At 41.4% G+C, this 19,693-nt stretch overlaps 1 protein-coding gene across 4 annotated transcripts in view; it reads left to right on the top strand.

Moving 5' to 3' along the window:
- DLC1 (DLC1 Rho GTPase activating protein) overlaps window positions 1–19,693 on the top strand; it is a 369,474-nt gene that overhangs the window by 291,868 nt on the left and 57,913 nt on the right. The window contains exon 1 of one of the 4 annotated variants that reach the window (XM_030564198.1): window positions 14,453–14,522. The exons of 2 other annotated variants lie outside the window; for them this stretch is intronic. Coding sequence is in view for 1 of the 2 variants with exons in the window: in XM_030564197.1 (XP_030420057.1) it covers window positions 14,897–14,933 (37 nt within the window). In the remaining variant the exon portion in view is untranslated. Of the gene's footprint in view, window positions 1–14,452; window positions 14,523–14,684; window positions 14,934–19,693 lie in introns of those variants that run through there. One more of the 4 variants, XM_030564197.1, reaches the window with a different exon arrangement.

Raw genomic sequence — 19,693 nt, 5'->3', positions numbered from 1 at the left:
GGAATTTCAAAGCACTGCCCCGGCAGCGCTGCGGGAGCGCTGCCGGGGCAGCGCTTTGAAGTGTGAGTATAGTCAGAGCAGCAGCACTGGGAGAGAGCTCTCCCAGCGCTGCATGTAAACCACATCCCTTACGGGTGTAGCGTGTAGCGCTGGGAGCTGCGCTCCCAGCGCTGCTGCCCTGATTACACTGACGCTTTACAGCGATGTATCTTGCAGCGCTCAGGGGGGTGTTTTTTCACACCCCAGTTGCAGCGCTGTAAAGTGTGAGTGTAGCCAAGCAAGACTCTCTGTCCCCCTGCCCTAGGGTGACCAGATAGCAAGTGTGAAAAATCGGGACAGAGGGTGGGGGGTAATAGAAGCCTATATAAGAAAAAGACCCAGAAATCAGGACTGTCCCTGTAAAATCAGAACATCTGGTCACCCTACCCTGCCCGCTACATGAGGATTCCCCTTCTGTCTCTCTGGTTTCACCACTCATTCTGGTTGCTCCCTCCCATGTTCCCTCGTCTCTTTTCTCCTCACTTCTCTCCTGTTAGTCCTCTATGGATAACTGTTGCCAGCTCTCAAAATATTATTTTGAGTGTTGCAATATTTGGTATTTTACTTAAAGCCTCAGCTCTTGAAGGCATGTGGGAATGTCAGCTTTCACTTTGAAAAAAAGAGAAAACCCCAGATTTATTTATTTATTTTAAATCTCATGATATTTAAGCCAGTCTCATCATTTTTGGGGACTTGACTCCTGATTTTTGAACATTTGAGGTTGACAATACTATGCATATATTACTTTCACCCTGAAGACTGGGCCTGAGTCAGACCTACTTTGATTCTGATATCACTCCATTGGAGTTACTCCAGATTTACATCAGTGTAGCTGAGATGAGAATCAGGCACTCTGAGTTGTTGATCCTAATTTTTCAGACTGCCCCAAATGTGATATGTGATTCTGTAGGGTTTTTTTTATTGCTGTCTTTGATTTACATCATGGAGTTGAGAGGCAGGCACTCAGTTTCTTATAGCTAAGGTAATTAAGTTTGTAAGCTTAGTATAACATGCATGACAGATTCTAAAGAGCTACTGGTAAATCAGTTGGAAAGTTCTGCATGCACACCTTTCAAGTCATTGTTTACGCTTCCTGTCTAGAAATCAGATCCCAGTAATGCTGTTAATCTTGAAGTTTTGAATAGACCCTGTGTACCTGGAAAATATAAAGATTCCTCAGCAAAGAAAACTGAGACTATTTTGCTACCCTAATGTTGTTTCTAAAAATATAAATCTACTTATGTGATGTAAAGTCTCTTGTTTCAAAAGAGGGAGGGTTCTGGTTTTGGCACTGGGGGACCCTTGGCATCCCATCATGGGTAATCTAACGAAGTATATACCAGGTTAACTCTAATTCTATGTGATCAAGCAAAGACTTTCATTCTGTATTTGTTTATTGTCCCCCATCCACCATGCTAAGCAGGAGCTGGAAAGCAATAAAAGCTTCCAGCAGCACTGGTCTCAGAAACAGAAGACCCAAGGAGTTCCACAGACTGTGTGTTCAGTGGCATACTGCATTTTCTTGAGGCTTTTAAAAAACATTTCCAATATTTTTGCTGCTTGTAGATTTCAGATGAAAGGGGAGGGGGATGATGCCAGGACCAGTTCAGCAAGGACCAAAAGAGGTTTTTTAATGAACATGTGATTAATTTGTTATTAGTAGAAGCCCACTATTCAGGGGTTAAATCATTCTCTTACACTACTCTACATCTGTTGAGGTCAATAAAGTTACAAAGGCAGATCTTTAACCAGTGTAAATTGTTAGAGCTCCAGTGAAGTCCATTGACTTTCGTGAAGCTATGACAATTTACCCCAGTTAAGTATCTGCCCCTATCTCTTTAATAGTAGCAGTAGGTTGCATAGAATCCAAAGGCTATCTATCGCACATCTGTGCACTAAAGCATGTTTTTTCAACCTTGAAATCCACTGGATTATCAAATGAGACCCATTTCTAAGGTTTAATGGATTAAGTGATTTAGTAAAACTTTTTCCTCTCCAATCTACACTGCTTCTGCATGCATTTTAAAATCTGAAAAATGTAACTCAGTCTTGTACTTGATTTATATTACTCTGCATGTGAGAGAACTTACAAACCTTGAATTTTGCTGGCACTTAAGAACCAGGCTGCTCTGCATTTTCATTATATATATCTCTTTTCTGGGGCTCCTAATACAGAGATGCTAAAATTGCTCCAGGCTCAGACTTGATATAAATGTTCTCCCAAGTTTGCTTGTAAAATGATATGACTGAAAAAGTTAGAATATGGAAAAAAAAAAGTGCAGTATGTTCATAATGTAAGATAGTGTTGTAATATTAAGCACAGTAAGTGTTTCCCATGGTCCTGTTTCTTCTGACCGTGTAACGGAGTATGTAGCTTTATCTTTAAAATAGGCAAGCTCCTATTGACATGTCACTTCTCCAGTTGTTCTTAGGTATTGCATTAAGTACTTACACAACTCCACATGCTAATCTAGCCCTCTGTAATAATCCGACATAATAAGGGAAATTTACAGACAGAAAAGAAACACTATTATTTAGCCAAATTGGCCACCTTCCAAGGATTCATAAACTTAAATGAAGGAATTGATCTTACCACCAATTCTATCACCCCCTTCTATTGCTATTCAACCATCTCAGCTCTCCAATCTATTCATTTGGGGCTGGACAGCAACCTCTGTCTGTTCTGAGTCTGGCCCTCTCTCTAACTCTGATGACTCTTGTACAGGTCTAGACCACTTTCATTTGAGTGAGCATGGAATACCTTGATAGACTTTGCCCAATCTCAGTTTGTTCTTACTGGCAATACAGCTAGTTCCTCTCCACCCCACTTTCCGCTCTTCAGCAATTTACCAAGAGTAAGGTGCAGTAAAAGCTGCTCTTGATCAGTGATAGTTGCTAAGTAGGTTGTGGTTTCCACTGCTACTTGGATTTTCCCTCCATCACCAAAGTAGCCTTTATTAGAGTGTTTCTTCTTGAACCTTTTCAAAACACAAGAAGTTGTCAGATATTCTACAGACAACTAAGAAGTAGTACTAGTAAGAAAAAAATTGAAAAGTAGAGAAAGGAAGGGTCAGAGAAGAAGGGGTTAACAAGAAAAGGAAGAAAGGAAAGAAAGAAAGAAAGTTAGTTCCTAGATTCCTCGCTGATACTAAGCTCTCACATAGCAGTATCCATGAGTCACACTTTCTACCATCTCTGGTTATCTAGGAGACTTCATCCTATGCTGATGGATGATGATCTGGTCTCAGATATATATGCCTTTGTCACCTCCCGTCTGGATTACGGCAATGCAGTATACCTGGGCTTTAAGCCATCTGCCCTAAGGAAACACCAGCTAGTACAGTATCTTCTTAGCAGCACAGGCTACTATGAACATGTCAAACTTGTGTTCTACTTCCTATGCTGTCTTCCCATAGAATATCAAGTCCAGTCCTTATTTTCAAGGCACTAAGTGGCCAGGGCCGGTATTTGGAAAGGATCACCTACAGCTCTGGGATGAAGCCCTTGACTAGCAACTCTGTGAGGCAAAGTGGAACTTTCTACCATAAGAGGAAAGCTCATCTGTGCAGGAGACAGAGCTTCTTTCGGGGCTCATCTGAGACTGTGAAATGAACTCTGACAGGAAGTAAAGATCATCAAAAACCTCACTACCTTCCACTCCAAATGCAAGATGCACTTTTTCAGTCTTGCCCTTTTTAACGTAAACACATAACAGTGTGTACATTTTAACAAAAAAACAAAAACAATAACAAAAAAAAAAACACCTATCCCTGGGAGATGGTGAAAGAGAAAATGAACCACACATGACAAATGTTAATTACATTATTTAATGCACTACAGCACAGCGCTCAGATACCAAAGTGGTATAAGAACATTAGAAGAGAATAGAACCAAGTTCTGTAGGCAAGGAGGGGAATGAAGCATTCAAATTGGCAAGATACAATAGCCCCTTACTGATACAGGTTAATGAATATCAGTATCTGACACTGGGTACCAAATGAATCTCTGATATTGGGAGGGATGGGACAGGCAGTCAGAGAAAGTGCCTTAGAGGAGCTCTAGACATGAGCTGGTAAGAAAGAATGAACTGTGGAGTTACACTAACTTACACAAGGTCTAAATTTGGCCCATTGCTCTAAAATCATTTGTGTTTTTTCCCTCTTTACTATCTCAGTAGCTTTTCATTATATTTATTACAGCTGCTGCCTAGACTATAGTATCTCATAACTATCTCATAAAACATTATTTTCCTTTGGTGACTGTTGTAGTGAAATTATCCATCAGAGAGTGTGTTCTTGCTACCTCAGTTATTGTGCTTTATTGTGTCATTGGTTTAAAATGATTTCCTCTGTCCTGCAGATTCCCCAAGGCTAAAACAGCAGCAGCCTTTTCACATAATTGGTCAACTAGTCCAGGTGGATGCATATGCCTATTTCCTCCAGAGGAAATAAGTCTAATGAATACAGAGCTAATTTAACTACAAAGCTTTGAATCATTCAAAAGGGGGACGGGGGGATGGGAGAATAAAAATATTGTACTTTAACAGGAAACTTGAGTGGTTACTTATAAATTCTTAGTTACTGTAGCTAAAAATGGCCCTGGTCAGGCAACACAATCTGCTAATGTGGACATCCTTATGGTCGTGCAGATTCCTATTGAACTCACTGGGACGCTGCAAGAGAGCAAGGGTCTGTGCTAGTGCATTATATTTTGAGATTAGAACCCAAGTATGATGTTTACTTGATTATAATAAAACTGTTTTGCAAATTCATTTTTTGAAAATAGCTCTCATTGTTTCAGTATGTTCAGTAACAGCCTAATCCTGCAAATCTCATTGACTTCAGTGGGTGCTCAGGACACTCAGTATCCTCTAGGACCAGGCATTTTGTGAATGGTACTGTTATCTCTTAGAGCAAGAGCTGACATTTTTCAGATACTTCATCAGATTAGATCTCCCACTGGGAAATAGACTGAGGCATAGGAAATGCATCTCATCACTGGAATGCATGGGAACCTGGTGATTTCAAAAATGCAAGGTAAAATCTAATTGTTTAAAACAGACGGAGGAAGTGTTAGTTAATTTAATAATGATTTAACCACTGTTATGTTAACAAAATAGTAAAAATAAGAACTTTAATATATAAATCTCCAATTTCCCATATATCCCAATAGTGAGATGTATTTCTTGTCTTTTAGGCTATGTCTACACTAGCATTTTTGTCAGTAAAACTTTTGTTGGTCAGAGTGTGTGAAAAAACCACACTCTTGACTGACATAAGTTACACCGACAGACGCACCGGTGTGGACAGTGCTAGGTTGGCAGAAGAGTGTCTCCCGCCAACATAGCTTCTGCAAAGCATTGGGGGTGGTTTAATTATACCGATGAGATAGCTCTTCCTGTCAGCATAGAGCGGCTACACGGGAGACCTTAAGGCACCACAGCGGCATCAGTACAGCTGTGCCACTGTAAGGTCTCTACTGTAAACATAGCCTTAGACTACATAGTGATATGGTCTAAATCACATTTCTTTGATTATTCTTTTATATATTATAAAAAAAATAAAGAAAAATCAAAGAAATAGTACTCTATAGAGAGAGCAATGATCTTTTTAACTGGATGTAGAGATTCATGAGTGTTGTGAGATTCATAGATTCCAAGGCCAGAGGGGATTAATGTGATCATCTTGTCTAACCTCCTGTACAGCACAGGCCATAGAATTTCCCCACAATAATTCCTAGAGCAGAGCTTTCAGAAAAACATCCAATCTTTATTTAAAAAATTGTCTGTGATGGAGACTCCACCACAACCCTTGATAAGTTGTTCCAATGGTTAATTGATCTCACTATTAAAAAGATATGTCTTATTTCCAGTTTGAATTTGTCCAACTTCAACATTGAATTGTGGTGTATCTTTCTCTGCTAGATTGAAGAGCCTATTACTAAATAATACCATGGATTTATAGACTAATCAGGTCACCCCTTAACCTTTTCCTTTGTTAAACTAAATAGATCATGCTCCCTGAAACTATCACTATAAGGTATGTTTTCTAATCCTTTGATCATTCTCATGGCTCTTCACTGTACCTCTCCAATTTATCAACATTCTTCTTGCATTGTGGGCACCAGAACTGGACACAGTATTCCAGCAGCAGTTGCACCAGATTCTGCTGGCAGTAGATTTTGCCTTGTGTCCCTTTGCTTCCCCTATCAATTTTCTACAATTCCTAGATTCTGATTTATATTCATTACTATCAACTTCCCCTTTCTTCCATTTGTTTACATATTTGTTTTTAATTTTTTTGTATCTGCCTTCACTTCCCTTCTAAACCAGGTCAGTTTTTTAATCAATAGCACCTTCTTTCTCAGTTGTGTGATTTTGGCTTTTGGGGCATCCAGTAAAATGGTTCTTAAACAATTTCAGAAAGAAAGAAAGCCAGCCAGCCAGCGAGGAGAGGTTTTCTCTGGTGTAGGCACTGGGGAAAACACTAGTAAGACTGTCGTTCAAAGACTCCCTTACAACTCCAGTTATGGGGGCAATGCCAGGCTCAGGACTGCAAGCGGGTGGCCAAGGTTGGGGGCAGGGCTGAGATTCTAGGTATTACTGCAGCCCTAGGGCAACCTGAGGAGTTTGCCATAACTTAGAGAGGCTCCCCCAAACTAAAATTGTACTGGGGAACTCAAAGCAGCCCAGGATGAGCCCGGTGCAAAAGTGGCTTAAAACCACCTTAGTCTGCACTTCCTTTGGGCTGTGAGTTCTGGGCTGTGCTTCTTATAGCACTGCACAGATTTTCCTCTTATATAGGTAAGGATGAATTCATATTTTTGTTTTTAATTGCTGTTATTATCAGAATACAGATACAGATACTTTTTCATTATCAAACCTCTTGGTAGCTAAATTGTTGATCAAGAGTATATCATTATTAATTTACTCATTGGCCTTTTAATGGCACTAGTCTAATATCTTCTTACTAATGGATGTAGAAGTGAAATAACATTACAATAATGTGCCTTCTGTTTTCTCCTGATAATTAAAGCCTTAATCTGCAAATACTTATGAACATGTGTTATTTATTTGAATCACGTTTTGCACATGCAGAAGTGTTCACAGAATTGAGAAGGAAGGCATTATAGTGTTCACAGATAGGTGTAATTCAGCATTGGATTCTTCAGTGCACTCAGTCTACTTTCCACCACTCATGTGTAGAAGATGACAGATTATAGGGTTAGCTTGCCAATGGAAAATTCCCCTTATAAAGAGAAATTCCACCGGCATAAAGCTGGCAAAGCCAGCTCTTGCACTCCCCTCCCCCATCCCCAATCCCTGGCAAACAGGGAGGAAGGGCACATGTTAGTGGTGGAGAAGGGATGTGGCAGAGCAAAGTTCCACTACATCTATCCCCCGGTTGCCTGATACTGAACCAGGAAATCAAAAACTCTCTCTCTCTGCAGACCCCTTCTCTACACACAAGTAGAGCTTAGATGGAGTTGAGAATTCAACCCAGGGATTTTTCCTGATAATTTCAGGTGCAAAGTCTCCTTTATGAACTGTTGTCTTCACCAATAAAATAGATGAGGTTATTGTGGGTTTTTGGCACGACAAAGGAGCGTTTCATCTGTTATCTGTGGACACTATTGTTCCGTGAGCTAGAAAGTTTGTTCCATCCTTTGGCCTCCATTATAGGCTAGGTAGTCAGCAGGCAGACTGCTGGCCAAATCCAGACCACCAGGCGCTTTTAAATGGACCCCAAAATCTTTTTATTTTATTTATTTATTTATTTATTATCAATATTATTATTTTTTGTATTATTTTCTCTGGAGTCTGGACCTTGAGTATACCCTAGCCAAGACATTTGGATCTAGACAAAAAATAATTGACTAAGTTGTAGTTTTCCCAAGGGTGAGCTACCTTTTGATGAAAAACATAGGTAAAGGGAAGCCAGTGCTATGAGCAAAAGAATCCCATCACCCACTCAAAAAGGCATCAGTTCTATTCTATATGGAAAATATTATGGACAGATCCTCCAGTGGAATAAATCAGAATACCTCAATTGACTTCATTGCATCTATGCTGCTTTAGAGCAGCTGAGGATCTGGCACACTGTGTTAAAATGTACAACTTTAGTCTTGGGGAGCCTCTCTAAGTTATGGCAGACTGTATTTATTTTACACTTTGCCAAATCTGCTTCATTTTTCAAGCTATATTACCATCATTCTTTTCATCTCTCTCCCCTCACTGCTTCTATTTTATACAGTCTACCCTAAGTGCAACATGAAACCAGTCCTGTTTTTGTTCAGACTGAACTTTCGAACTCATGGGGTTTGAATACATTTGAACTCGGGCAAAAAGAGTTCATTTCTCTACATTTAAAACATAGTCAATTATATGCCTAATATGTATCAGAGCAAGTTTAGAAACATTGATTTACTTGTAAAAAAAATAAATCTAGGTGTCATTTTGATCAACTGCTGGGATCAGAAATAAATAACAAGCACATACACACACACAGTATTTAGTACTGCATAGTGATAAAAGGTTCCTTTCTTTGAAGTGTCTCTATGGGTTATCTCAGGACAAGATACCAGAATAGCTAGACCGTATGTTTGTATGATATAACTATTAGTTCAAATTAATTCAAAATGCATTTCATTTTAGATTCTCTGTGATGTGGAACAATAATCTTCCTTCTCAGAAAGCCCGGCATTCTTAGTGTATTTCATTTATTTTTAAAGAGGGTTGCACAATTATTGCCCACTTTAAATAATTAATTTTCAATGAAATCAAGTGCTTTAGAATTGGAATTAAGTTGTTACTTCATTGACAAAGTGTGCAACACTGGGGTCCTTTAGAATTCAGAAACAGCCTTTAAAGACCCAAGACCACACTGAAGTCAGGTCTATAGCCAGAGGCCTGGTATCTCATGCAAGCTGAAGCTGCTCTATAATCTATCATGCCATTGCTAAAAGGATATTAAGACGAGGATTTAGAATTGTAGTCGTTGTTTTACAATCCTGTGTTTGTATCAGCAAGTCAGATGACCGATTGCAAATTGTGACTCCTCTGTATGGTGCTGTTTAAAAGAGGAGTGATGGCCATAGTACAGTTAGCTATCAAGGCATTTGGGCCTTAGAGGGAAAACAGAGGACAATGAAGTCCTTATTATTAGCTCTCATCCTACGAATCACTCCTTTATACAGTTCAAACAGAAGGAGAATCCACCTATTAAAGTGAGTAATTGTGCCTGTTGGGCAAGCCTTTACAATTACTTGACCATCCATCCAGAACTCTTTGATTGCATTATGGATAACAACACTTTACTGAGAAAGTATCTTGCTTCTTTCAGTAAGCATGACTTTTAACTCAGTACATTCATCAGGAACCAGCCTAGGACTCTACCATGAGATTGCCTCTTTTTTTCTGGTAGTATTAGCTGATGCATTAAGTAGATAAAAATATTAAACCTAAACTACAAAGGGCAGTGGCTTTATTGATTCCACAACACTCTTTAGAGACAAATGAGTGATTACAGTGTTATTGCTGCTGCTGTATGGTAAACACCCATGCCTCAGGTGGAATGTTTCTTTAAGCACGCTTTCCTGCTAATACAAGACTTATGCTCACTTTTAAACTTTGAAAATACATTCACTTAGTGTCATAGAAATCCAAGTTAAAATGCAAACCAAAGAGACTGCATGGCTCCAAGAATTGATAATGGGATGGAATCAGAGCCTTCAGATTACTAGTAAGACTCTAGTACAGGTCGATGATTATCCTCTGGCATCTCCTTAGTGGCCTATGTGAAATTAGTTGATGGTTGCAGTCCAGTTCCTAGCAGGCAGACATTCCAATCACAAAAGCCACTGGTCCTGACAATGTCAGTATCTACAGAGATTGAATAGGGATGGAGACTGAGCTAATCTTTCACTACAGTGGTTGATTGGCTCTCTAAATCCAAAGGAGAGCTTATTTAGGCTGATAATGTAGCATTATTAATTAATTAATTATTGTGCAGCACTGTAGGTGAGCATGCTGAACTTTGTTATAATTCTTAAGAGCGCTCAGAACTTCTACATTCTTACCATGTCACCCCAACCTCCTTGGATTGCTTCATTGGTTTCCTTTCACTCTCTCATTGATTTGTGTACTCCACCTCCCTGAGAAGTGTAAGGGAAGTCAATGGGAGTGTAGTGTAGCCACTGTGGTAAGTGGATCTAACTACGTCGAGTTCAGTTACGTTATTCACGTAACTGAAGTTGCGTAAGTTAGATTGATTTACCGTGGTAGTGTAGACCAACTGTACTAGAGTGAAGTGGATGGTGAACTTGTGGCTAAGGTTTAGATTAGGGATTCAGGAGATCTGGGTCAGACTTTCTGTCTCACCTGGGCAAATCAGTTAGAGTGGAATCGAAGAAGGGACTGAGGTATTGTAAAGCTGAGTGCCACAGCACCTAACTTTTAAGTGCCTAAAAAAAATCACAGGAATAAGACTATGTTCCACAAAACCTGAGTTCAGAACCTAGGCTTTCTATATAATGAATGGGAGGAGAGTGATGTGATCCAAAAAAAGCCAGCACACTAGGTGGGGAGCCACCTAAGCTAGCCAGTGGAAGATGCCAAGGAGAGAAATGTGAGCTAAACTCTGCCCTCGATGCCTAAGTCCAGGCTGAAGGGAGGCACCTATCTTCTGCTTGTGATCCATGCACAGGAACCCACCACCAGGAATCAGACGGTTTTGGCACCTAATGAGTTAGGCACTTGCCTCTCTCCACATAAAATGGCCAGAGGAGATGATAACTTCTGTAAAGATAGGTAGTGGAACCATCTCCTCCTCTTCCTCTGGCTGAATTTTAAATGGGACCTGATCCAGTAGGTGTGCTCAGAGACCATCTAGAGATCAGGTCCCGCTCACAACTTAGGTGGCCAAATACCTGTCTTCCTCTGGTTCATGAGCAGCAGAGTGCAATCCCTAGGGTCTTGAAATTAGGTACCTAGAAAACTTTTACAACGAAAAGTTAGGCACAGAGTGAGTTTAGGTGCCTACAAGATTAGGTAGCCAAGTGGGAGTTTTGTGGCTTACAGTGGTGCCATGCCTCATTGATCACACCCTTAATCGCTCTGTTCCTCAGTTTAGTCAACTGTAAAATGAGGATAATAACTGAGGGCTTGTCTACACTGCCCGGCAGTTCAGACTTTGGGGGTGTGAATAGCAGTGCACCCCAAAGTGCTGTGCTGCAACTCCCCTGTGTGGATGCTGCAGATGTGAACTAAAAAGTTCCTAGTTCCCATTAATGTATTCCTAACAACGCAGCACTTTGGTATGCATTGCTAGCCACACCTCCATATTCCAAACTGCAGGCAGTGTAGGCATAGCCTTATTGACCTCACAAGGCTCAGTCCGGTCATGGATGTAAAGCCACCTCAGATCTTTGGATGGAAGGTGCTGTGTAAATACAAATTATTAATTATTTGTATTTAAATGAGTGCAACATATATTTTAGGATCATGGCATGTGAGACGGGTGAAAAGAGGATACCTCTTTTTTTTTTATAGAAGCCATTCATAAATATGAAAAAAGTACTACAGGTCCAATGGAAGTACTTGTGTAAATGCTCACTAATGTAGAATTGCATAATTGGACCCTAAATATTTCATCATTTATAACTCAAATTTATGAATGGTACCTTCCTAGCCTTGTCTACACATGATTTTACTAAAGGGGTCATTTAAAACCAATGTAGTTGAACTGGTGCAACACTTACATCGATTTAAATCAGCCTTATATCCATTTAAGCATTACTCTGATCTTCCAAATGCAAGCTAAAGCAATATAACTAGTACTAAAGAGAGATACTTGTGACCACACAGAAGTCTTCCCAATTTAACTTAACTCAGTTTATAACCAATTTAAATAAAACTAGTGCAACTGCTATGTGTAGACAGGCCCTAACTTTCAACAGGCGCATTTCAGCCTTGTTCACAGATTACAAGAACATCAATAAAATTGTATTATTCTTAAACCTGCCTAACCTTCTCCCCCACCCCTCATACCCCGGAAAGTTGAGGAAATGTTGTCTCATACAGTGCCTTTCCCAAAAGTGAAGGTCTTTCATAGGCTCTCAGACTCTAGGTAACCTACTTTATATTCTTCTTTCCTTTTCTGTGGCTTATTGCAAAAGTAACTTATTTTCTCTCTTTTCTCTAAGTCAGACTGCCAAAGTACAATACTCTTCCAATCCTTGCCATGCCAACCCTGTCATTTCCTTGCCCTGTAAAAGCTCAAAGGTGTACACAACAAAGAGAGGACAACTAATTATAGTGGTATTGCCTTGCCTGTTCAACAACAGGAAATGAGATTCCCTCTGGAAACGTAGTATAGGTCTGTCTTACCTGCATTAGTTGTGTCTTCAAGACTGAGTGGAAAAAAATTACATCAGGGGCACCAGAACCCCTAAGGGACTCATGTTTTATGGGCCAGACCTGCATTTTAAACTTACAACCTCCTGCCATAGAAGAAGCATTCAAAAAATGCAGGTAAATTCAACTGAGCCTATAAGAGTTGGAATTAACTAAGATAAGAAGAGGTAATTGACTGAGCCACTAATGGGTGAAAAGTGAAGCTTGAAGATATAGTGCAGAACCATTCTCTTGTGAATTAATGATCTGGAACAGTGTAGGAGTTTCCAGAAACAACACTGTAATAGCCAACTTACCAGTTAGCAGCTTGCTGAAAGACATGCGTATTCTTCAGGCAGATCACCTGTTCAGGTATCGCACTTTATATCTGTCTGACCACAGTGCTGAAACAACAGTTGGAACTTCAAAAAACAAGAATTAATGTAAAATATGGGGCTGATTTGGGATAAAATTAACCAATCTCAGTCTTTAATGATATGCAGACATTTTCAAAATTTCAGTGCTCTTTTACATGCTCATTGCTTTGCAACTGCTCAAAGTACTTGTGCATGTTCTGTATCATTTTAAGGCTCAGAATGTGTTTATCAAAAATGAGTATTTAAACGATCATCAGAAAATGTAAAAGGGACTAGATGGCTTAGGAAATTGTTATTGAGATACATAGCCTTTCATGTTTAGTTATCACTCTATAGTGACTTTGGTAGCCACTATGAAATGTGTTTGGTAGTCTGTCTCCAATTCCTGATAGATGGGTGTCCACATCTGAGAAAGCACCTCCCGAATTGACAACTTTTTAATAATAAATCTTGGCAATAAGGCCAAAGACTGAGTGTAGATGGAAATGCAGGTGGGATCCTCACCTTCATCAGGTGCTCATTCCAGAATTGGGGCCTAACATACTCACTGCCCTGGATTTGGAGCTGGATCCAAATTTTGCTGCTCCATAACTAAAAACTGTACACTATCTCCCACTGATAACAAGGAACATGCACGATACTCAGAAACTCAAACACTATCCTATACAGTAACATTTATTGGAACAATTTTTTCAGAGCTGTGCCCATTGTTTCTTTTAATAGAGAATAAAATATATCCCACTATAGTGAGCTGTCATTACAAGTTACAATGTATAGATACTAGAAAATATCGTTAAGTAATTAAAGCAGCATTGACTGTGTTGACCTTTACTTTTTGACAGTTGTTATCAGGGAAATGCCCCTAAAGCCCACTGAACATGGCTCATGCTATGTCTAACATTTCAAATATCTACAGGTTAGGACTTAGGAAAATAGTTGAAGGCAAGCATACAACAAATGAATCAGTCAGCTTGTAGTCAGCCTCTGGAGAAAAACAGTGGATTGCAAACATTGTGAGCAAGAGTGTTGTCTATCCCTGTGTGGATAGGAGGGAGGTTTGACTTTTTAATCCTTACTTGGCTGTTGGTAGTGCCCTAAATCTGAGCTATACTAAAATTATGTAGACTTATAAATCAGCTATAGGCTCCCAAACAGCTGAACTTTATAAGCCCTTCCGTGTCTGACTGGCCCCCGTATTGCTGCCACCCATAGGAAATGTATAGAAATTTTCCCTGGTACAGACAGGGCTGTAAACACCCACCTCAGGGCTAGTGCTGGAGGAACAGGAGCTTTGTTGAAAAACTGGAGCTGGGACCCATCTGAAAACCTTAGCTTGGGAGTTTGCATTTCCTCTCCTGCCTTCTCTACCAGGCACACCAAAGTGAGGAGTCCTGGAGCCCAGGGTCTAGGGCTATGCCCATCTCAGGGCAAAGTTTCATAAAGAAGGGAATTGTACACTACAGTTGCCAATTTTGGTTGGATGTATTCCTGGAGGTTTCATTTTATGATATAATCTTTAATTAAAGATTAATCTGTAATTCCTGGAGAGGCAGGGGCAATCCTGGAGGGTTGGGGACCCTATGTAAAGCTCTCCAGCAGGTTCTGGGAGAGCATTCTCCCTGGGAAGCTGCATCTCTCCACAACGTCTCCACATCCAGGCCCAGCTGGGGCAGGAAGGGAGGCTCCGACGCGCAGGAGACAAATTGAGGCACAAGGTAAAATGATCGATCCTGACCCCCTCTAAGAGAGACATCGGGCGCGGCGGGGCGGGCGGGGCGGCGCGGCAGGGGGCGTGGCCTGCGGTTGCCCGGCGGCGGTGCTGAAGTTTATGTGGGACAGGGCGGAAGGGAGGCTTTTTCAAACTCATCGCAAGGCAGGAGCGGAGGTTGGCGGACCTCCCCGTCACCAGCGCGCGGGGGCCCGGCAGCTCCCCGGGGAGCGGTGCGGCAGAGAGGGCGATGGCTGCGGGGCGCTGGCGGAGGGGGAGCGGCGGCGCTTGCAGTTGCCAGCCTGCTCCGTGAAGGGCTGGGAGAGCGACGCTGGGGAGATGCGCTGAGGTCCGCCCGTGCCGCCCTTCGCCCGGCCCTTGATGTGCCAGGCGCCGCCGGAGACCATGATTCTGACACGTAAGCTCTGTCCCTGCGCGCCTGCAGCGGTGTTCCAGCTGGTCCGTCTGGCTTCTTTCTGCTGCCGATTACTCGTGTTTAGCCTGTCTTAGAGCCACGGCAGGCAGGCAGGGGACCCAGATCCTGACCCCCTCCCTCGGGTACGACTGCACTCGTTAGCTAGCTCCTCGTCTGTGGGCTTTCACAGCTGCCTTGGCACCAAAAGCCCGTAGCTTTTCATTGTGCCCCTCTAGAGAGAAAACGCGAGCAGGTTTTAAATTGCGATCGCTGCGATGTGTTGTCCTGCTACTGTTTAATGCCCCGGGGGGGGGCGGGGGAGGAGTGAAAAAGACTTTCGTCCAGGCAGCGCGACTGGGTTGATGTGGGGTTGGGGGAGGGAGGGGAGGTTGCGTTAAAACACCTGGAAATTTCCCTTCTGCCGCAACAAGCCTGATCCGGCTTGAGAAGATCATCGATAGGCAAATGGGTTCCCTGCCTGGGTGTGATTACATGAGTGTCTCTTGCTCTTGTTGTGCTAGAGGAAGGGGCGCCTAGCATAGTTGAAAGGGTGGGGAGGCTTCTCGGCGCAGACCTTTATCTTGGCACGTACACTAACAATTAGCAATTCCCCGGTGTCTCCACTCCCCTCCCCCCTTTGCATTTTGGTACGCGTATTTTCTAACGATCTAAGATCCTGTGCATCCTTCTGGCTTGCTTGAGATTCAAAATGAAGTTTCAGTCCACTACTGATGTCCTATTAGTATTGTTGTTGGGTTTTACCTATCCAGGCTAGGTTCCCTCTTTCCCTCAGTTATCCACTGAGTTAGAAAGTTAGGGGGGAGTGGTTGTTTGTTTGTTTTTTTAATAGCGATACTGGCAATATTTTCGAATCTCTTTCTAACTAGGAAAAGAGTGTTTGTTTTTAAAACGCAAAATACGTTCAGGTGCTGGAAAGCCTCAACTAGCAGTTGACTTGGTTTGGAAATTTGGCTATAAATGTTAACTTCTGTGGCTGGTGACATACCAGGGCAATAGCCAAGTTTGCAAAATGTAGGTTATTAAACTTATGAAAAATCTGGTGCTGGTTTGGACTAGCAAGACTGAGGGGCTTTTCTTGAAACATGCTTTTTATTAGATTGCTTAGAATTTGTGACTTCAATTCCAAGTGAAAATGTCAGAGTTGTAATTCATAACTCATAAAGGAAAGGAGCTTGTTGTAATTGAACTATGCTTGAGGTTTTTAAAGGGCACTACAGTTGAAATAGTTAAACCAGTCTTTTAAAAGAAAAAAAAAGTGCCCAGGAGAAGGAAGCATATAGTTTCTTTTGAAGTTCTCAATAATTAGTCTGATGGCTTCAAGGAGCCAGATGACTCCCTCCTGTGCTGTGGTGCCCAAGCCCATGATGTCATAACTGGAGCCTTTGATCTCTTTCAAGGAACGCCCGCCCCCCTCCAAAGTAGTAAACAACCTCCTGTATTTCTAGCACAAATAGAAAACAAATTCTTTTTGTTTTCAGGTTACATTTCAGTACTACCCTTCTCTTTTTTGCAAGTAGTAACTATTTACCAAAGACTCACTTCTACCATAATTGTAAAGCTGCTGAACAATGTGTTTCCATTAAGCTAATGAACACGGTACTACAAGTTAAAGGCATTTACGATTAGTGTGACAAATCTTTTTTAACTCCATTCTTGTAAAGAAAATAAGTTTTACAGTGCCACCTACACTTATGGCACTACATATATAATTATTAATATGCCAGAAGGTTTTGATTTCCACATCATATGGCAACAATTTTTAAAATGTGTGGATCTGTGGGCTGAGGGAATGCATCTTTATCTTAGCCATCAATTACAGATGCATTTTTGACATGAGTAAGTGTGACCTATTTGAATTCTCTGGCCTGATCAAGAAATTCCCAGCAGCAAAGCAGTAAGATACCAAGTGTCAGGTTACATTTTTAATGCTGTTTTGTGGAGAACTAGAGGGAAGATAATAGCCAAACAGATTGCAGAACAGCCTCTGAATGTAAATCTATCAGCAGCTCGAAGTTTGACTAATTCAGCATCCATCTGGCCAGCAGGCTATTGCTGGTCCATAGCATAGATAATTGGTATTAGGTTCCTCCATTAATTCAGCCAGTTTGGTTTGCCATGTTGCCTTTCAGGTTGCAGCAGATGGTAGCAGTATCCTTTAAGTCACTTGACCTGCATTTCCAATAAAAGGAAAAAACTCGATGACAGATTAAAGTATGGAGGAGTGGGATAGCCTGCTGTTTAGCAGATGGGCCCAGAGGTTATTTCAAGACTTGTCTGAGACATTGCTTAAGGTTAAGATTCCTATAGTCAGTTTAGGTTCTGAAATATGTTATATGCAAAGGCTATGTATCTATTATTTTATCAGTGCTTGTGTGCTGACAGTTTATGCTGAATCAAAACATTCTGAGATCAGCTGCATTCAATAACCTCTAGGAATCCTGAGACCTATATCACGTGTAATAAAACAAGTTCTCTTTGCTCATTCTTCACCAATGGAATGTCTGAAAAATGCAGATATGTTATGTTGGTTTATGCACATAGAGAGTTCTAGTTCTTTTTGAGCGATACCAGCTGTCACTAAAATCATTTTCTAAGTAATAGTTAAAAATACAGAAGGAGACGTTTTTTGTTTTGTTTAGATCTTAAATCTCAATTACATACCCAGCAGTTTTAGAATGTACAGGGAAATATTTGAACGGTACATTGCGTTGCAACAGAGAACAGGATCTGAGGCTGGGTATGTTCTGTTCTCAGGCCCGGGGCCTTATAACCAGCCCAAGTTGAGTGCTTCTCTTCTGATAAAACAGCACTGTAGCTGCCCCTACTGGACAATGGAGTAATACTGGTGCTGACTATAGAAATCTGAAAGTACTTGCTTGCATACCATGCATACTGAGCCTCTTGAAAAAGGAAAAAGTGTGTACCACCAGTGCTTCTGTATGCTAATCTGTAATGCTGTTAACCTACATATATAACATTTTTTTGATACCCAGTAAGGGCTTTCTAGGTTGCTGATCTTCTCCAATTGTACTTTGAGTTATAAGCAGGGAGGATGAGGGAGAGTGATCATGTTTGTATTTCACTCTTCCTTTCAAGCAGATATTTTTCATGCTGCAAGTAGTTCTTAGCTTGCATATTTATGCATTTTGTAAATATTTAAAGGTGGAGTTTGTGCAATTTTATTTTTTTTCCTGCCCAAGAGTACCGTGATGTAGTGAGTTTCTAGGGGACCCACCCTTTTTCCATTGAAGTCAGTTGGTGTTTTGCTATTGACTTCAATGGGAACAGGATGGGGCCCTTGGCCTGTAAAAGGAGATGGAGGAAAAGAGCCCCTGTGTTGAACAGGATGGTCCAGCATTGTAAACAAGAGTTTCTCATGCTTAACTATCTTTCCTAGCAACAGGAAGAAGGAAATGAGGCTATGCAAAAGGACCCTGACAGGCTCCAGACAATACTAGCCCCACCCTAACATTCACGCTATGTGGCCAGAAGACTTACAGAAATAAAAATAACTTCAGATGTTTCCCCTTCCTCCCTGTGCATATTGCAGAAATATAGCCAAATCAAATGGTCTGCAGCTCACAAAGAGAACTGTTTTGTTGTCCAAGGACTGCATTATGATATAGGGGTAATAATATAGCCCTAAACGAGGGGTTGGCAACCTGCAGCACATGTGCCAAAGGTGGCACACTAACCGATTTTTACTGGAATGCTGCTGCCAGCCGGGGTCCCGGCTGCCAGCTCTGCTCAGCCTGTTGCCAGCCTGGGTGAACGGAACCCCCAGCTGCCGCAGGCTGAGCGGGGCCGGCGGGGGTTCTGGCCACCAACATCGCCAGCCTGCTGCCTGTCTGGGGTTCTGGCCTCCGGCTCCTGCCAGCCGGGGTCCCAGCCATCGGCCCCACTCAGCCTGCTGCTGGCCTGGGATACCAGCCGCTGGCCCCGCTCACCTCGCTGTTGGTCTGGGGTCCACTGCATTAAACTGATAAGAGCTGCATTTTAATTTAATTTCAAATGCAGCTTCTTAAACATTTAAAAAATCTTGTTTACTTTACATACAACAATAGTTTATTTATATACTATAGACCTATAGAGACCTTGTAAAAATGTTAAAATGTATTACCAGCACGTGAAACCTTAAATTAGAGTGAATAAATGAAGACTCAGCACACCACTTCTGAAAGGTTGCCAGCCCCTGCCTTAAACGATAGTAGCATCTTGACTGGGTATTACAGTGGGTTTTCTCTACAGACTGCTCCTTACAACTGTCATTGACAGACTAAATTTTCCTTCATTCTTTAATTCTGACCATTTTTTAAAGCTGGGTAGCTCTCAAGCATATAGGTAAGAAATTTGACAAAATCAGCTGGGCATTTCTGAAATTATTTCTTTGACTTGTTAAAGTGAAGATAAGCTTCGTCATAGTTGAGATGAACTGCAGAATTTATAAGCTCTCGATCCAAGAAGCAACCATGAATTTCAAACCAGCTAATCCCAGTAACGTTAGCAATTCCAGGCATATTTCTGACTTATCCCTGTGCTTTACCAGGCTAAGGTAGACTGTAAATAATTCTGTGTGGTTCAAGATGTCAAGATGGTCTTGTTTATTTTTTACTCCAAGGCTGATGAATATAGAGGAATGTGAAGGCTGTTGCTTTTCCAACAGAGACTGACTGAATTAGTGGAGTGGGTTATGTTATTTAGGCCAAAGATCTGACCACAACTTTTAACTTGTTCTTTCACTC

Source organism: Gopherus evgoodei, chromosome 5 (genome assembly GCF_007399415.2).
Source record: "Gopherus evgoodei ecotype Sinaloan lineage chromosome 5, rGopEvg1_v1.p, whole genome shotgun sequence".
In the NCBI taxonomy this organism is placed as follows: domain Eukaryota; kingdom Metazoa; phylum Chordata; order Testudines; family Testudinidae; genus Gopherus; species Gopherus evgoodei.
The sequence above is the reverse complement of the archived record's forward strand: the minus strand, read 5'-3'. Positions and strand labels throughout refer to the sequence as shown.